General features: G+C 49.7%; 1 protein-coding gene across 1 annotated transcript in view; it reads right to left on the reverse strand.

Annotated features, from left to right (window-relative positions):
• The window catches only part of GALNT15 (polypeptide N-acetylgalactosaminyltransferase 15), a 37,264-nt gene extending 20,870 nt beyond the window's left edge, over positions 1–16,394 (reverse strand). The window contains exon 1 of the mRNA XM_079921249.1: positions 15,310–16,394. Within this exon, the coding sequence (XP_079777375.1) occupies positions 15,310–15,986 (677 nt within the window). The 5' untranslated portion in view covers positions 15,987–16,394. The remainder of the gene's footprint in view (positions 1–15,309) is intronic.
• Positions 16,395–18,991: the final 2,597 nt, after the last annotated feature.

Raw genomic sequence — 18,991 nt, forward strand, 5'->3', positions numbered from 1 at the left:
AGGCTTAAACAGGACGAGGTACATAGTAAGTGTCCTGTGAACATGAAAGATCATCGGTTTAGGAGTAGGGACACTATTTTCTTTATTTTTGTATTTCTATAATCTAGTACAGCATCTGACACATAATACATGTTAATCAACATTTCAATCTATGCGTGTCCTTTGCCCTAAGGTGGGTCTCTTGTAGGCAGCATACTGTAGTGTTTTTTTTTTTTTTTTGTAATCCAATCTGCCACTCTGTGTCTTTTTTTTTTTCGAGACTGTGTCATTTTTTTTTTTAATTTATTTTTGCTGTGTTGGGTCTTTGTTTCTGTGCAAGGGCTTTCTCTAGTTGTGCCAAGCGGGGGCCACTCTTCATCGCGGTGCGCGGGCCTCTCACTATCGCGGCCTCTCTTGTTGCGGAGCACAGGCTCCAGATGCGCAGGCTCAGTAGTTGTGGCTCAGAGGCCCAGCTGCTCTGCGGCATGTGGGATCCTCCCAGACCAGGGCTCGAACCCGTGTCCCCTGCATTAGCAGGCAGATTCTCAACCACTGCGCCACCAGGGAAGCCCGACTCTGTGTCTTTTGTTTGGAGCATTTAATCCATTGACATTTAAGGTAATTATTCATAGATATGTATTTATTGCCAATTTTAACCTTGTTTTCCCATTGATTTTAAATTTCTTCTTTGTCCCTTTGTTTTTCTTTTTCCTTTTCTGGTTTGATGATTTTCTTTGTATTATGCTCATGTTCTTTTCTTTTTGGTTTTTGTGACTCTATTGTATATTTTTGATTTGTGGTTATCCTGTTTTTCAAGTATGTTAACTCATCTTCCTATATCTAATTGCTTTAGACTGGTAGTCATATAGACTCAAACACATTCTAGAAAAAAAAATCTATATTTCTTTACTCTCCTCCATATTTTATGATTTTGATGATTTTATGATTTTACATCTTCATTTTCATTCTTTTGCTGTTCATTGTGGTTATGATCGCTTTAACAGAAAATTTTTAAAAAATCTGTGTACTGGCTTATTTAAATGATTTACTTTCCAACTGTGATTTTCTCTTTCCTATAGATTCTTACTTCTTTTCTATTTAGAGAAGACCTTTCAATATTTCCTTTAGGATAGGTTTAGTATTGCTGTATTCTTTTAGCTTTTGCTTGCCTGAGAAATTCTTTCTCTCTCTTTCTATTCTAAATGATAATATCGCTGGGAAGAGTATCCTAGGTTGCAGATTTTTCCCCTTGAGGACTCTGAATATATCTTGTCATTCCTTCTGGCCTGAACGTTTCTGTAGAGAAATCAACTGACAGCCTTATGGGGGTTCCCTTGTAAGGAACTCTTTGTTTTTCTCTTTCTGCCTTTAGAATCCTCTCTTTATCTTTTAACTTGTGGGGCGGTGCGGTGCGTGGTGTGGCCTCTGCCCAGAGGCTGTCAGGTCCCACTTTCCTCTCCAGGGGAATGGGATGCTCTATATTTGTTGTGCATCGGGTCTGTTGAGAGCTCTGAGCGAATCCACAGTGGAATGAATTCTAATAACAAGCTGATCCATGGAGCAGTGTGTGGCTCACATTGTCCACAAAAGGCACTTTCCTAAACTGCACTTCCAGAGTGCTCCTTTCTAGGCTGCAGCGCTGAAACCACTGGTCCCTCCTCAGAGGAGTATTTGCATTTGAATTGGGGCTGTCCCAAGGACCTCAAACTTCCAGCATCTAAAGGCATCTGTGCTGGTGGGACTGCACACAGAGGGATGATCAGAGGAGGCTGGCCCTGCTCGGGGAGATGCCACCTGAAGGGTCAGCCCGAGCTGCTCACCAGCTGGACATCCCTCTGCCGGGTGCGTCCCAGCCAAAGCTGGAGCTCTCAACACTTTGGAAACCTGCCCGTGACTCTCTGGGCAAAATCCTATGTGGTGGGGGATTGATACCAGGTAAGTGCTTTAACTTAATGGTAAAACAGAAATCTTAGATAATTAAACAAAAAAGCGCATGAACATCTCATAAGGTAGCTGTGACAACTGTCTTACTGTTTCTGTATTTATACACTATTTCTTTTCATAAAGTATTTAAAGTCACTCTCAAGAAATAAGTACCATAAAATAATGGTAAAAGAAAAAATAAGGCTGAAAAGTCAAGAGTAGGGAAATAGAAGTAAGAGTGTGAGGACAAAGAATGTCGCCTGCCATTCCAGTAAAAAGAAAAAAACGTTGTAGCCATCAAGCCAACAGCCAGTGCATCCCTCACCCACAATGCACCCTGAGGGGATTCAGGATGCAGAAAAAGAGGATACTTAAGATACTTATCTAAGGAATAATTTCAATGAGCCCAGACTTTTGCATCTTCCCTTACGTAGAAAAGCACTAAAATCATTAACTTGAGATATCTGTGTTTTGTGATTAGCAGTTATCTTTTGATGTTCAGCTCCATGGTTTGTCTGTTTATTTGTTTGTTTGTTTTCAGCAAAACCTCCTATATATCCTCCCCTACCTCTTTGGAGCAGTTCCTCAGAGCTATTTGAGAGTCTGTCTCCCTGGCTATGGTCCTCAGTAAGGTTCCCAAATAAAACATAACTGGCAACTCTTAGGTTGTGCATTTTTCTTTAGCTGACAAGTAGAAAGTCAACATCTGGAGAAAGAACATACATTCACAGGTCAAAAGGGCCTTGGTATTTCTAGAGAGAATCTAAAATTTGACTCTGAGCTTCCTGGTAGCCAAAGTAAAATGGGAGGTGTATTCTGCAATAGAATTATTACCATCAGAAAAGTTACATACCAGATATTTTAGGGAAAGCAATGTTCTTTCTAGACTGTTGTTTTGGTTTTTTTTTTTTTTTTTACAATTTATAACTTTTTCATTTGAAATCATTTAAGACTCAAAAGAAGTTGCACAAATAGTACGGACAGTTCCCGTGTTTTCTTCACCCAGCTTTGCCGAATGATCCACAATGATCCAAACCAGGAATCTGACATTGTTCAATACTATTAACTCAAATACAGACCTCATTTAGATTTCCCTAGTTTTTACACCTAGTACTAATTTCTAAAAGAAATTCCTGAGGACTTTAGAAAGAAGTCCCTCAAGAGATGACAGTGTCCTTAGAAGCATCCCTAAGATGAATACAATAATGAACTATACTATACATGAACCTTTACAGCTTGATTTCAGGGATGGTCAAATAACACATCCAAAGTGGAACCAGTTCCCATGACGTTTTGGGACGATGACGGAGAGGCCCCAGCGCACGCTGCGCTCTCGGCTGGGTCTTCGACCCCCTCTACCCTCCATTTCTCCCACCCCGCAGCCCCTCCTCTCACCCCAGGCCCTGGTGGGGCTTTCCTCCTGCAGTCTATCCGAGTTCGAGAAGTTCCACTCTGCCCCCAGAACTGCTCTAGATCTGCTCACAAACAAACAGGTTCCAATTTTCCTTTGTGTGTTCTCCATTTCCTGTGTGGTTGTACGTATTGGCGGATCCAGGGGTTCTAGAGATGGGGACCTCCAATGGCTGTTGAAAAGAAATCTTGCCTCAGTGGACTCAGTGAGTACAGAAAAACCCAGAAACATTACTTGGGCGATTGCTCGGAGGCTGGCTGTTTTCCAAGTCAGACAGGAGAGGAGTCTGGGGACAAGGAGGTCTGCAGATGGGATGCCCATGGGTGTAGATTCAGACGGAGTGAAGTTCATCACCTCAGGGCAGAACACAGCCATACCTTCCCCGGGGCCTGGCCCCTTCTCCACCCCAATCTATAGAATATGTGGACAGGAAACAACACTTCTGTGTGTGTGTGTCTGTGTGTCTTTGTCTGTGTGCACCCATGTGTCCTTGTAGAATGGTGGTCAAAAGAGCTTGGACTTGGAATCAGACAAATTTTGATTTGAATCTCCCCCCTGCTGCTCCCTGAGTTTCTCTGGGTAATATACTCAATATTTAACTCTCCTCATGTCAGGAGACGGGGGAGCTTCCTGCCGGGCTACAGAGCTGGGGACCCTGGGCAACCGACTTTCTCTCCTTGGGCTCACAGGACATTCCCTGCAGAGGTGATTCAGCTGTGGACGCGGGAGCCCCGCTACTTCCTAGCTGTGTAAACGACCCTGGACAAGTAATGTGGCTTCCTGGGGCCTTGGTTTCTGCAGGTGGGTGACAGTAGCCCCTGTGTTGCAGGGCTGCTGTGAAGATGAGATGGCTTTTTCACGAAGCACTAAGAACGGTGCTGGCACTGAGCGCTGTGTAAGTATTCGCTGCCATGATCAGAGGATGTATTATCACTGCAGGATGGATCACGAAGGCTCTTCCAGCCTTGAAATTCTGTGTTCCTGACTCTTCTGTGCATAGGAGAGGGGGAAGGGAAGAGGACAAACCAGGGGAGCAGGGGTTTCAAAGAGAATCTCAGAGGACTCCTCTCCTCTCCCTCCACTAGGGTTTTCTAGGTTTTATGCATAGATAGAACTGTGTTCTCTCTTCCTGGTGAGAGAGGTGGGTGAAGAGATGACAGGCAAGGCTGGGATGAGCTCAATAGGCTGTGAGGACTTTGAAAGGCAAATGGGCTTCTGGAAGCTCTTCCAAGGCCAAGGGCGGTACCTCCCTGAGCCGCGGAGGCAGATGTCCTGGCACCAGCTCCGAGAGGACCCTTCACCTGCCCCGTGGAAAGATGCTCACACGGCCTCCAAGACATAAACAGGTGGTGCTGGAACACCTCTTCAGGCAACCGCAGAACTGCCCGGAGCTGTGAACTGGAAATAGCCGTGGCGGTACCGTGGTCTTTCAGGGCCGAGCGCCGTGGGCTCGGGCGGGAAGGCCAGTGCTCTCACCGTAGTCTGAGCACGGTGCTAAGTATCAGCAACAGAGGGTGGCGAGGCCTGTGTCTCGGGGCCAGGGAGATGCTCTTCAGAGGAACCAGGATTGATTCTTTTGTTTCTGGGGGGCGGGGTGAGGAGGTGCAGGAGCCTGTGGGCAGGGCAGGCTGTGTAGAGCCCCGTGGAAGGAAGGGCTCTGGATACATGCCTGGGCTTCTGCAGTCGGTGGTCATCAGCCTGTGGGCAGCACCGGGTCTCGTAGGGATGGGCAGACGGGCCCATGTGGTAGCATAGTGTGGAGAAGGGGGGTGTGGCATGCAATACCCTGAGAGCTCAAACACCGTGACAGTTCAGGGCATCTTAGGAAGAGTCCGTATGTGTCATCAAACTTTGGCATTGAGTTCAAATCCTGGATCTGTCTTTGTGTGACTCGGACAAGCGACATAAGCTCTCTGATAACCATCTTTCCTTTCAACAATTTCCAGATCCGCAGAACCAGTCACATCTGTAGTAATCAATTGTCATTTTTCGAAATACTTTTGATTCCAGTATGTCCTTTTTGAGCATGCATTTTACTTAACCTCAGTATTTTTCATCTGTGAAATGGATTTGTTGGAAGGATCAAATGAGTTAATTCATACAAAGTACTTAGAGCAGTGCCTTACTCATAAGTAACAGTTCAATACATGCTAGTTATTATTATTTCTTGCAAGCCTCCCAAAGGCCTGAATACCTCTCTAGGCCTCAGTTTCTTCATCTGTAAAATGAGGATAAGAAGTAGAGTTATTTTAGAGGACTACTTAAAGATTATAAACTTCATATAAATAGAATCACATAACATGCAGCCTTTTGTGTCTGGCTTCTTTCATTTAATATAATGTTTTCAAGGTTCATCGTGTTGAAGCATGTATCAGTACTTTATTCCTTTTTACTGATGAATAATGTTCCATTGTTTGAATAGACTGTATTTTTATTTATCCGTTCATCAGTTGACGGACATTTGAGTATTTCCAGTTTTGGCTATTATGAGTAATGCTGCTGTGAACATTCATGTATAAGTTTTTGTGTGAACATATGTTTTCAGTTGTCTTGGGTATAGAGCTAGGACTGGCATTGCTGAGTCATGTGGTAAATCTGTGTTTAATATTTTGAGGAACTGCCAAACTGTCTTCCAAAGCAGCTGCACCATTCTACGTTCCACCAACAACTTCTTCACATCCCTGTCAACACTTGTTATTGTCTGGGTTTTTCTTTAGCCATTCCAGTGTGGGTGAAATGGTACCTCACTGTGATTTTGATTTGCATTTCCCTACTGACTAATGATTTGAGGATCATTTCATGTGCTTTTTGGCTATTTTCTATGTATTCTTTGGAGAAATGTCTATTCTAATCCTTTGCCTATTTTTAAGTTGGATATCTTTTTATTGTTATTGTAAGGGTTCTTTATATATTCTGATATAAATCCCTAATCAGATATATGATTTGCAAATATTTTCTACCATTTCTGGGATTGTGTCTTCACTTTCTTCAAGCACAAAATTAAAAATTTTATGACGTCCAATTTTTAAGCCACTAAATTTTGAGGTCGTGTGTATGCAGCACTAGATAATGGATACACTGTCCCATCTTAAAGATGAGGAAATTAGAGTCCAGAGAGCTTAAGTGACTTGTTTAAAGTTGCACAGCAAGTTGCTGATGGTCAGTGTGACTCTAAACCTTGTGCTCTTGACCAGTATATACATATCCCCATCTTGGACTGAAGTGCTAATAGAATGTTCTGGATTCAGAGTCATAAGGCTTGGGTTCTGATGTCCAGATCACACTGACTGTGATGGGGGGGGCGTTATTTGAAGAACATGCAATCCATTGGTTTCATCACAAGCTCTGGACTGTCTACACTGATTCAGTAAAGTCCTCAGAAAGCAATTTACTTTGATCCCACTGTCTTGGCTGCCTTAGAAATTTGCTTCTGTGGAGTTCTGCTTGACACCATGCTCTCAGCTTTGATCAGAGAACAGTACATGAAGGCATTTCAGGACACCTGGTTGGCATTACAGTCTCTGTAACACCTGTGGAGGGGAATTGTCTCCTCCAGCACTTTCTATCCCCTCCATGCAACTTTAGGGGGAAATTCCTGGCAGATAGAAGTGCCAGGAAAAGCTTTTCCTCCTCTGAGGACCTGGCGTGTTTCCTGTTCCTGAGCAACAAGGATCATGATACTTATTGAGTTTCCTTTTTCACTTTGGCTGCCAGGAAGCTCAGAGTAAGGAATTAGGATATTTAGTCATTGGTTGCTTATTTTCATTCTAATTTTCTCTTTGATCTTGATCTCCCATCTCTCCATCCAGTCATTTAACTGATATTGACTGACAACCTACTATGTGTGAGGACTGGAAGATGAATTAAGTAGATAAAATCCTTGAAGCAGAATCTGTGGTGCCCTGCCCATATCCCCTCGGGGATATCATATAATACAGCACAACCTGACTTCCAATTGCCCGAGCGTTTTCTCTGACTGCCAGAGATGCTCTCCTTAAGCACCAGCTGCCTGAAAAGGTGGAGAGTAACCTCCCTCCACCCCTGGGAGCTGCCCTCAGTCAGTGACTAAAATGAGTTGGTGTATTAATATCCAGCAACCCAGACCCTAAGGGTGGGGGTGGGTAACAACGAGATGCTGTCTCCCAGGTTCTCCCCAGGGCTGAGCTCTAGCTGCCTGCAGAGGTAACTGCCTGCAAACCCACTTTTCATTGGCTGCTCCCTACCAGGGCTCCCAGGCATCACCTGCAAAACAACTCTTTATCCTCAGGGTCTGCTTTGGGGGAACCCAAACTCAGATAGTCTCTGATATCATGGAGTTTATATCCTATTAAACAGAAAACCGAAGAATTATTCAACAACTGAGAGGGGAGAGGTGTTCTTGGCAGAGGTCACAGCCTCTGCTAAGGCCTGGAGGTGGGAAGGGGCTTGGCCTGTACCAGGAAAGGAAGGAAAGATTTTCTAAAGTGTGCTTCCCTTTATCTTGACTAAACATGATATTAATAGCAATTTTGTATTTCATAATGTATCTTCAAATCCTTTGAGGGAATAAAGTACGTAGGTAAACAAAGAAGAGAGCAAAAGGTAAGTGGTCCACACAGGGGCCCTGGGCAAGTCGCTTCCCTCCCCTGGCGACCTGGGTTCTTTCTGTCAAGTGGGGATGTTTTTCCTGCTCTGTCTGTGCCACGGCTTTGCTGGGGGGCGTGAATGAGGCAGGGCAGAGAAACAGCTCTTGTGCATTGCGAAGCAGTGTCCAAATGTCACCAGGTACTCATGAAGCGATCCAAGAAGAAATCCTTGTTTTCATTATTAAATAATGGAGGCATTTTCTTTGTCCTTCAACCATATACCTGGTGAATATTTTACTGTCCCAGTTTGTACACATCACACAAGTATCCAAAAGCCCACCCTGACCTCATTTGTCCATCTTCTGAGTGGCAGCAGGTGGGGAAGGAAAGACCCAGGGCTTTGGACTCAAATCAATGTGGCTTTGAATCTTGGCTCTGTTATTTATTTATATCCCTTAATTAGCCAGCACAGGGAGCCTGAGACCTTTCTCCAGCCCACGGCTGCTGCCTGGATTAAAAGGGATCATTCAGGCCCAGGAGAGCCGCTCAATGAGTGCAAACTTTATGTCTTCACACTCCAAGATCAGGAGAGCCTGCGTCTGTGTTTACACAAAGATGCACGCCCTCACTTCATGCAGTTCCAGGGTCCCCCGTGAACTCAGAACATGAATTTGGAGGCTGATTCTGAAGAGAATGAGTCACGGCAGTGCACCAGATGGCCTGGCTGTGACACAAACCCTCTCCTGCCCTTCCCTTGCCTGGCCAGAGTACAAAGGTTTCTGCCGGGTTTTCTAAAGCTGGTTTGGAGTGACTGACCCCCTGCTCCTACCAAATCAGCAGAGGCCCCCCCACTGAGATGGGCTTCCCTGTCTCAGCCCTGAGCCCAGTGATGTAACAGCTGCATCCCTCAGTGTACCCTGAGCTCTTTGGGGGTGGGGCTGGGGCTTGCTCACCTTCTCACTTCCAATAGTCGCTAAACAAATAATTATTCAATGAATGAAGGTGGACACTGTTCTTGCTTTCAAAGGGTGTATAGGCTGGCTGTCTATAGACACAGGACAATAATACCAATTTCTTGCATTCTGGGAAAACCCCGAGGTTCAGCCCATTGTGTCTCTAATTGGTAGAGCTCATCTTGGGGACACCAATTTCCAGGCCAGACCTGGGGATAGAGCGGCTGGAGATACAGCCTGCAGACAGTGCCTTAGAAGGATGGACAAAGGAGCTTACAGATGAGCGAGAAATGTGGAAGGGCTGGAGCCTGTAGGTGAGGCTGAGGCTGTCACTCGCCACAGTGGAGACAAGTCACACAAGGTGCGTGCAATCCCCTTCCCTTTGTGGGAGTCCTCTGAATTCTCCCAGCCTCCTTCTGCGGGGCTCCAGGCACCCTTGGCTTTGCTCTGATCCTGGCTCCCTAGTCCTGGACTAAAGATGGGTACCGACTAGGAGTCTCTGGTCTGAACACTGAAGGCTCCTGGTGCAAGAGCTCCGCCTAACAGGGACAGCTGCCCCAAGAATGGCCAGCTGCCCCAGACCGATCCTTGGTCTCAAGGTGATATTCAGACACACGGCGAGGGTCAGCAGCTGGTAGCAGGTCACAGAATGGGCAGTAAGCCAACGATGAGGCAGCAGAAGCCAAGAGGTAGCCCAGCGCTTCTCAGATATTAACAGGTACCCACATCACCCGGCATCTCCACAAATGCAGATTTGGGGTCCAGGAGGTCTGGGGTGGGGCCTGAGAGTCTGCATCTCTCGTGAGCAAGCTCCCGGGTGATGCTGATACAGGTGGGTGCTAGACGACAGCTTGAGTAGAGGACAAGACATCAGCAGGGAAGTTGCAACAGGAGTGAGTGCCGGGCCTCCAGCTGCCAGAGGACGTCAGGAAGGCACAATCCCAGAAGCACTGTGACCCGTGAGTCCCCTTCCTGCACTGCCTGCAGTCTTCCCTGGGCAGTCCCTGCTCCTTACTTCCCTGGGAAGACTCGAAGCAACCCTGCCACCTGCAGTCACATGAGTGTCTCTGTTCCTTTTCACCTAAGAGGACCTAGATCAGTAGCTCCCCGCCTAGCTGCACACAAGAATCACTTAGAGAGCGAGTCCCGGTCAGTTGTATTTTGCTCGGTTGGTCTGCGGGTGGGGAGCCTGGCCGTGATGATTCACAAAACGCTCACATGCAGGCAGGGCTGTGAACCCTCATCAGCTTACTCAAACTTTAACACGAGCATAAACCACCTGCGGATCTTGTTAAAAACAGAGTTTCTCAAGCAGTAGGTCTGAGTGGGCCTGAGACTCTGCATTTCTGATGCTGCAGGTCTGAGGCCCACACTTTGAGTGGCACTGCAGTAAATAACACCAGCTTTCCCCAGTAATTAAAAAAAGATTAGATGCAGGTGGATCACTTCTGATCTAACCCCCGAGGCTGGCCCGAAGCACAAGACAAGACCCCACTGCACTGGGCACCATAAGTGCATTCGATCTCAAAGAGTCACACTCAGCTCTGTCTACACCACAACCCCACTGTGGGGGCCGGATCCAGGGTGGAGGTCCAGGGAGGCACCGCTCCCGGCCGTGGCTACGCTGGCCTCGGGGGCTTGGTGCTTGTGGGTTCCCTTCGACACCTGGCTGGCCAAGTCCCACACACACTGGGTTGTTTTCCCTCTCTTGTTGCCGGGGTGGGGGATGCGCTGGGCTCCAGCCCCCAGTCTCTGCCCCAGGCTACTAACCCCTCCCCAAGGGGCATGCCCGCTCCCCCAGATTTACTGGTGATGCCCTGTCAGCTGCCTCTCCTCTCTTTTGCAGCCCAGGTGCCAAAGTCATCCTGGGGTGTCTCGCTGCCCACCAGGAACTGACCTGACCCTGTGGCCTGCAGCACCCCTCCTGCTTGACAGCAAAGCTCCTGCCAAAGGGGCCTCTGGGGCAGGAGGGGGGCGGGGTGAGCAGAGGAGGAGATGCTCCTTCCTACCTCCCCCCACTCCCTCTCCCAGGCGGGGGAGTGCCTGGTGCCTCGCAGCCCTGGTTCTCAGCCCTGGCTGCATGTTGGAACTACCAGGGGACACCCAGGCCTCACCCCAGACCAACTAAATAAGAATCCCTGAAAGTGGGACCTGCCCAGGAGTCCTTCTTATGACTTCCCAGGTGATTCTGATGTGCTGCCAAATTTGTGATGACTTAGCAGCTGGAGGGGCAGAAAATAACCCATGGGTCAGAGAAAGGACAGTGGTGTGAGGCCCACAGCTGCCCGCTCCAATCTTCCTCCGTCTTTACAACTCACTCCTAGGGCCTATGCTAGAGAATACAATAAGGGCATCGTCTGTTTGGACTTGAACACTGGCGGGGGGGGGGGGGTTGGGGGGGGAATCAGCACACACTTCATCTCATTTGATCCACAACCCTACGCAAGGGTGTTATTATCATCGCCATTTTACAGTTGGAGAAACCGAGGCTCAGAGAGGTTGAATGATTACACAAGGTCACACAGTAAGGGTTGGTGTCCAGAATTCAACCCCAGGTCCACTGTTCTACGGGCGTATGATTTAGTCACAGTTGCGGGCATATAAACCAGGGAAACGTGGGCCAAACGGTAAACACAAGTTATAAGTTGGCACAGGCAGGTAGCGTGCAGCCAGCTACGGCTGACCTGACATTTGCATTTAAGTGTAAAACCCTGGGCCATGAAGGGGACTGTGTTTCTTTCTGCCTCTCTTCTCTATTCTCCAATCCCAGAACTACCTCCTCCATGGAAACTTCCAGAACCCTACTACCTCTCCACTCACCATCCTGTCTAGTATCAGCTTGTAAAAATTCAGATCGCTGGGTTCCAACTCAGAGCCACCGATAGTCTCTAGCGATGGAGTCTGAAAAATCTACATTTTTTTTTGTTTTTTTTGCGGTACGCGGGCCTCTCACTGCTGTGGCCTCTCCCACTGCGGAGCACAGTCTCCGGACGCGCAGGCTCAGCGGCCATGGCTCACAGGCCTAGCTGCTCCGCGGCATGTGGGACCTTCCCAGACTGGGGCACAAACCCGTGTTCTCTGCATCGGCAGGCGGGCTCTCAACCACTGCGCCACCAGGGAAACCCTGAAAAATCTACATTTTAAACAAACAATCTGCAGGAATCTAACATGCACATACGTTTGGGAACCAATGATGTAGTCCCTTGCTGCTCAAAACTGTGGTCTCTGGACCATCAGTGCTGGGGGACCTGATAGAAATGTCGCATCTGGGGCTGCACCCCTGGCCAACTACCAACATACTCTGCATTTTCACAAGATGCCTGGGGCGATTTGCATACATGTTGAAATTTGAGAAACAGGCTCTATGCAATCTGCTGGGCATAAAGAGTGTCCTCAGACACAAAGGGTAGGTGCTTGAGAAATGGCTGTTCTTTTATGGGTTGTATTTGGGCCCAGTTTTAAATCTAGAAAAATGGTACAGATGAACCTATTTGCAGGACAGGAATAGAGACGGAGAAGTGGAGGACGGACATGTGGACACGGAGGGCGGGGGTGGGGGTGGGGAAGGGGAGGGTGGGATGAATTGGGAGATAAGGATTGAAATATATACACTACCATGCATAAAATAGACAGCTAGCAGGAACATGCTATAAAGCACAGGAAGCTCAGCTCTGTGCTCTGTGATGACCTAGATGGGTGGGGTGGGGGGGAGGGAGGTCCAAGAGGGAGGGGATGTATGTATACATATAGCGGATTTCTGTACAGCAGAAACTAACACAACATTGTAAAGCAATTATGCTCCAATAAAAAAAAAAATTTAATAAATAGAGTGATGGGAGAAGGAGAGTCCTGGCACCCTGGAGGGAGGGTTGTGGCCTTACTTTGCAGAGAATCCCTTGTGCATCCTGGAGCCTGCCAGGAAGGGGCGGCGCCAGTGCCTGTGCGCTTCTGGGGGAGGGGAGTCTGGGATCTCAGGTCGGGCGCACAGGCTGCAGGGACAGGCTGCGGCCAGAAGAGGGCGCCACATCCTGCCGGACAGAACCAAGCTGTGGGCGGGGAGACCTACCGGCCTGGTTAGCCTGGGACGGAGGGGTTACTGCGATGGGAAAGTCCAGGCAAACTGAAACTAGTTGGTCACTCTGGCTGGAAGAAGCACACACAGAAGTGGTGCACACATGCACATACACACGTGCACATCACACGCATGACACAGTGTACCCACACATGCACAACACTCACCCATGCACTTCACACCACAAGCACAACACAGACAACACACTTGCAAAAGTACACACGCGCCGCTTGCACAACACATTTATAACACAAGGAGCACACACCACGCAATGCACATGTGCAGCACACTCACAACAAATACGCATGTACGCAGACCACACAAACACGCCGAACAAGCCGTACATCACAGCACACACACAGGCACACAAGCACAGTAGGGGTGCCCATCACGCCACGTGCACAGCATACACACATGAACCACACACACACAATACACCCGTGCCCTTCACACCACTTACACAACGCATGGGAAAACACACAACACACACAAGCACACCATACATATCACACATGTGCACACAGTCATGACACACGTACCACAAAAACATACAGCCCAAGCACCACATAACAACACACACAGGCACAATGCCATGTGCACCACATACATGATACGTGCACGTGTCACGCAATCACGATGCATACACGCATGAACATTGACACAGCAACAACACACATGCACACATGACAAGACACCACACAGCTTGCACCCGTGCACATCACATCACAGCATACACAGGCACCAGGCACACGGGCACCACTAACACACTACACACAACACACATGCACAGCATCCATTTGACACACGCACAACACAATGCAGCCACACTTGCACGATGCGGACACACAGAGACACACACACTCACAGCTTTGGGAGCCAGAGACTCTTGATCGAGGCCGTGTGTCTGGTTGGTAAAACGTCCTTGCTCCAGGCCAATGAAAAGATGTATCAAAAGAATTGGAAAACGATATATTGATTCATTCAGCAATTGTTTCTTTACTGTGTGCTGGGACTACAGGTTCACTGCATGGCAAGGGAAGCAGGCACCGAATAAACGGATACATCAATGACCATTTAGCTTCGGTTGTCATGAGTGTTACGAATTAAGGCTGCAGAGAGCACAAACCTGTGATGAGGGGGCGGGGCCTGGATGGGTCTGGGAGTTGCCTGAAAAGAGCTGTTGCAGCCAAGACCTGGAGTCGGAGCATCAGGGCTGGGGCTTTGGTGACATGGGTGAGACTCTGAGGTACACAGTCTAAGGAGGCTTCACCCTCCAGGCGACTGCATCTGCACGCCCCTGAGGGCGAGTGGCTGAGTGGCCAGGCTCAGAGGAGCCCCATCAGGGATCTGAGAAGTAAGTGGTCCGGCTCCCAACTGCTGCTTCACTCCAATCCTCCCGCCCAGAGGGCTGGAGGATGGGTTTGCTTCCCGGGAAACTCTGGGCTCTGGGAAAAGCAGTGCTTATAGGGAAGGGACCTAGTCACCCAACTACCCAGCTGCCCTGCTCCTGGATGCTGGTAACCAGACCCCTCCTCTGCACCCCCCATGGTAATGGTGGGGAGGGCAGGGGGTCCAGGACGAGCCCACCGTTTCCCTGGGCACAGCCTGTATGTCATCCTACTTCCCAGCTTGCCTGGGCGGGGGCACCCTGCCAGGTCAGGCTGCATGAGTGCAGTGTTCTAGATCCTGGGTCCTGGACCTGTCCCCTTAGTTTCACCGACTAAGGAAGGGGGCGTAGAGTGGGGGGCTCAGGCAATTTGGAGCAAATCCCTGCTTTGGCACCTACTAGCTGTGTGACTGTGGGTAAGTCACTTGGCTTCTCTGTGCGTCATTTTCATACGCATAAAATAGGCATGATCGTAGTGCTAGCACCCATCCTTATAAGTTGTAAGGATTTTTGAGTCAATACATGAAAAGCTCTTTGATTAAAGTCAGGCACATGGCAAGAGCCACATAAAGGTTAGCTGCAATTGTTACCTTCATCCAAAATAAAAGTAAACCCAACAATCATACTATTAAAATGTGCTGGAACTGGAAGCGTCTTGGAGAACATCCACCCTAGGCCCCTCTGGGTTATAGAGATAAAGCTGTTTGACAATCCACAGAGACAGAAGGACTAGAACCCAGGACGGGAAGAGGAGGGACAAGGAGGGGTTCCTCCTTTTCTGTCTCTAGGACGGTGGTTCTCCCCTGGAGGGCTGGTTAAAGACAGATCGCTGGACCCCACCCAGGGTTTCTGCCTCTGCATCTCTAGCACGTCCTCAGGGGATGCCACCGCTGGTCCAGGGACCACACGTGGAGAAGCGCTGCCCTGAGGCAGTGGAAGCAGAATGCAGAAAGTCTGCATCCCTGAGTATGCTGGTTGCCCTCCAGGAACGGGGAAAGGAGAAGCAAGGGCCTACTTACAGTGGATGCCGTACCTCCGGCAGCGCCCTCTGCAGGGGGATGCGGGCACTGAGCGCCTCCTCCAGGCTGAGCGAGGTCAGCGCCTCTTCTTCAGATGCCCCCGCGTCCTCCTCCTCGGCCGCCCAGTCCCTCTCGGGGGCGTCCTCGTCCGGCCTCCTGCTCAGCCGCTTGATGAGCTGGTAGCTGCCACCTCTCTTGCCCTGGCTCTGGTTCCCTCTCGCCCTGGGAGAGGCCACAGCCACCAGGAGCTGATCCTCCCGCAGTGAGATGAAGGGCGGCAGACCCTCCAGAGGGCCGTACTCTTGGTCCTCGTCCTTGGACTCCAGCACCCACTCCTGGGATTCCCCAAAGTCCAGGCGGTACCCGGCTTCGGGGTCGTGCTTGGCGACCTGAGCTGGGACAGCCTGGGGCAGGGCAGGCAGGGGAGGGTGCAGCACGGCCAGCATCAGCAACACACATCCCAGCAGCAGGAATTGCAGCCTGCAAGGTCCACGCCTGCATCGCTTCCTTACCAGCATGTGGCTGGAACTTGCCAAACGCAACAGGTCATGTTCAAATTCACTGTTTCCTCCTGCTCCGGGTTCCTCCAAGCTGGCAGCAGAACCTGGCGTCCTGGGTCCACCTGGAAGGTTTTTCTGCCGGTCACTTAACCTGCTCCTTTTTTCCCCCGCTGACATTTGCCAGCAGCGTGTGTAAGACCGGCTTCCACTTACAATAAGAAAGCCACGGACCCAAGTCCCAGCCCAGGTCCCCTCTGAGCGGACGTCTTTAATTGCCTTCCAAAAGCCCGTTCACAGGGACTTCAGACTGAACTGTTTGCGCCTCCCTCCACCCCCACCTTTTGATGCCCTTTTCCTCTTTGGGAAAAATAATGTTTCCTTTCTGCTCAGGGGTCCTAGTCCCACGTGTTTCGCTTCCCCCCCCCCCCCCTTGCACGAATTGTCAGGCTGCTATGAGATGTCTGGGGGTAGCCGGTGGGTCCTCAGTCTGGCAAAGCTGACAGCCGTCCTCTTTTGGACCCTGCAAGTCGGGTCAGCTCAACAGATGTGAAGTCGGCAGCAGGCTAATTTCCTTTCACACATTGCTCCCCGCGCAGCCGGCCCGAGAAGCTCTGCCAGACGCCGCAGGCGTGCGCCTCGCTCATGGTCCTAATGCCCTCACTATTCCCAGGCTTTGTGCAACCGGAGGAACCCGACTCCGGGGAAAACAAACGCCGTCACCGCTAGGACCAAACCCAACAGGAACACCCTAGGAGTTCTGATTCGAATCTCCTTCACAGGAAGGCTTCTTTCCCCACCCAAAGGGGCGGGAAAGAATATGCCCTCCTAATTTCCGGAAGGCTGTACCTGGGATGGAAATGCAGGGAGCTCGCTGCCTATTTGCACACTCAGCCTCCGACAGGTCTGAGGACCACCGTCCTCAACCTTCTGAAAAGGAGTGGAGCGGGGGATGCTTTTGTCACAAGCCCCTCCTGCCCACAACAGCACCTGAATGCCTGCTCTGCGCTGGCCTCTGAGCAGGCTGGGGGTGGGGGGTGGGGAGTCAGAAGAAGAGGGGCATGCTCCTTCAGTTGTAAATGTCCTTCATTCAACCAATGCATATTGATGAGCACCCACCATGTGCCAAAACTATCCCGGAGACTGGGGGTATAGCAACGAATAAAACAGCAAAATGTGCACCTCGTGGAACTTACATTCTAGTGGGAAAGACAGACAGACATAATTAAAATATACAGTGGGAGGCACTTCCCTGGCGGCGCAATGGTTAAGACGCCACACTCCCAATGCAGGGTGCTTGGGTTCGATCCCTGGTCAGGGAACTAGATCCCACATCCATGCCTCAACTAAGGAGCCTAAAAGCCACAACTAAGGAGCCTGCCTGCCGCAGCTAGCACTTGGTACAACCAAATAAATAAATAAATATTTTTTAAAATAATAATAAAAAAATAAAATATACAGTGGGAGAGACAGTGATAAGGGCTAAGGAGAAAAATAAAGCAGGGAAAGGGGCTGGGGAACAGGGGCTGGGGTTGGCAATTGACACTGAGCGAGGGAAGGGCTCTCAGAAGCATTTGTGAACGAGGAGGCCTGGGCAGCTTAGTGGGGTGAGCATTTGGGGCAGAGAGCACAGCAAGTACAAAGGTCTTGCGACCAAGAGCATGCCTGGCCTTTTGAGGACCCGCAGAGGGCCCGTGTGGCTGGAACAGAGTGGGCAGGGTGGGAATGGAATGAGAGAGGTAAGAGGGGGGATTACTTAGGACCTTGGGGGGCTAAGGTCGGGATTTTGGCTTTTCCTCTGAGTAAGATGAGAGCCCTTGGAGGGTTGTAAGCAGAAGACAGACACAGTCAACTCGGACGTTAACTGGTCCACTCTGGCTGCTATGCTGAGGTTAGACAGTTGGGGAGAACAGGGCAGAAGCAGGGAGACCAACTGAGGTGTTACTGCGGTGAGACATGATAAGGGCATCATTGGAGGTGGGGCAGTGCTCGGCTTCTGGACGCATTTTAAGGAAGAACCTATACGATTGGTTGGTGAATTAACGTCCAGTGTGAGAGAAAGATGAGTCAAGGATGATTACAAGTTTTTGGTCTGAGCAGTTGGAAGAATCAAGTTGCCGTCAAGGGAGATGGGGAAGGCTGGGAGCATGGAGAGGGCAGTGAAAGCAGTGGTTCCGTTGGGGACACGCATAGTTGGAGATGGCGTTTCAACAGCCAAGGGGAGGGGAAGGGTGGGCAGCTGGATATATGGATGCTGGGGATATATGATAGCTGGAGGTCAGAGGACAGGTCTGGCCTGAAGATAAACAGCCAGACGCCAGCAGCACATAGATGGTGCCTGAAGATCCTGGAGGGAGTGATGGAGACGGGAGAGACGAGGGGAGCCAGCGAGCTCAGAGGCCTCGGACATCAGGCGGACCGGATTGATGGAGGGTGGGTAGCTGGCACCATGAGATGCCACCATCCTGATGTCTGAAGAGGAACCAGGGGTGGGGTGGGGAGGGCTGTCAGTGCAGGGTTCCTGGATGAATTGCTCATTGTTTCTGATTTGATTTTAATCTTAAATTGTGAGCATAAACATCTCATGGGGAAAAAAATGTTTTTCCTTTGGATTCAGTTGCTGCTTCCAGCCTGTGTGCGTGTGTGTGTGTTCACATTTGTTTTCCCTGAAGCCACTGAGTCAGAGGTGAAAGAGTGGGTCCTAAACGATTGTTCTCGACAGCCCAGCACGGCGCCCAATGGACAGCTCATAGGAATTGCCATATTGGACTGTATTTTCCAAATCCCACATCAGGATGTCCTGGGGATGGGAATTGTATGACTTCCAGGTTTAAGAGGCAGGCGTTCTGGGAGATGTGGTTTAGAATGTAAGGACATCTGGGGGTTAACGAGGATGATAGGATGGAGAGTTTTGATTCCAGGAAGCTTTCGGAGATCTAAGGGTGCACAGTCTCCGCCCTCGGGCAGAGCGCCCTCCTCCATCCTCTCCAGTAACACTGGCCTCCAACTTGCCAGCCTCGTCCCACCTCAGGGCCTTTACCTGGCCTTCCTTCTGCTTGATGGCCCTTTCCCCAGAAGTCCAGCCACATGGTTCACTCCCCCACTTTGATGTCAACTCCAAGATCGCCTATTCAGGGAGAGCTCCCCAACCCACCTCTTCCCATCAGAAGCCCTCCATCCACGTG

Source organism: Stenella coeruleoalba, assembly GCF_951394435.1.
Source record: "Stenella coeruleoalba genome assembly, chromosome: 5".
Taxonomy (NCBI): Eukaryota; Metazoa; Chordata; class Mammalia; order Artiodactyla; family Delphinidae; genus Stenella; species Stenella coeruleoalba.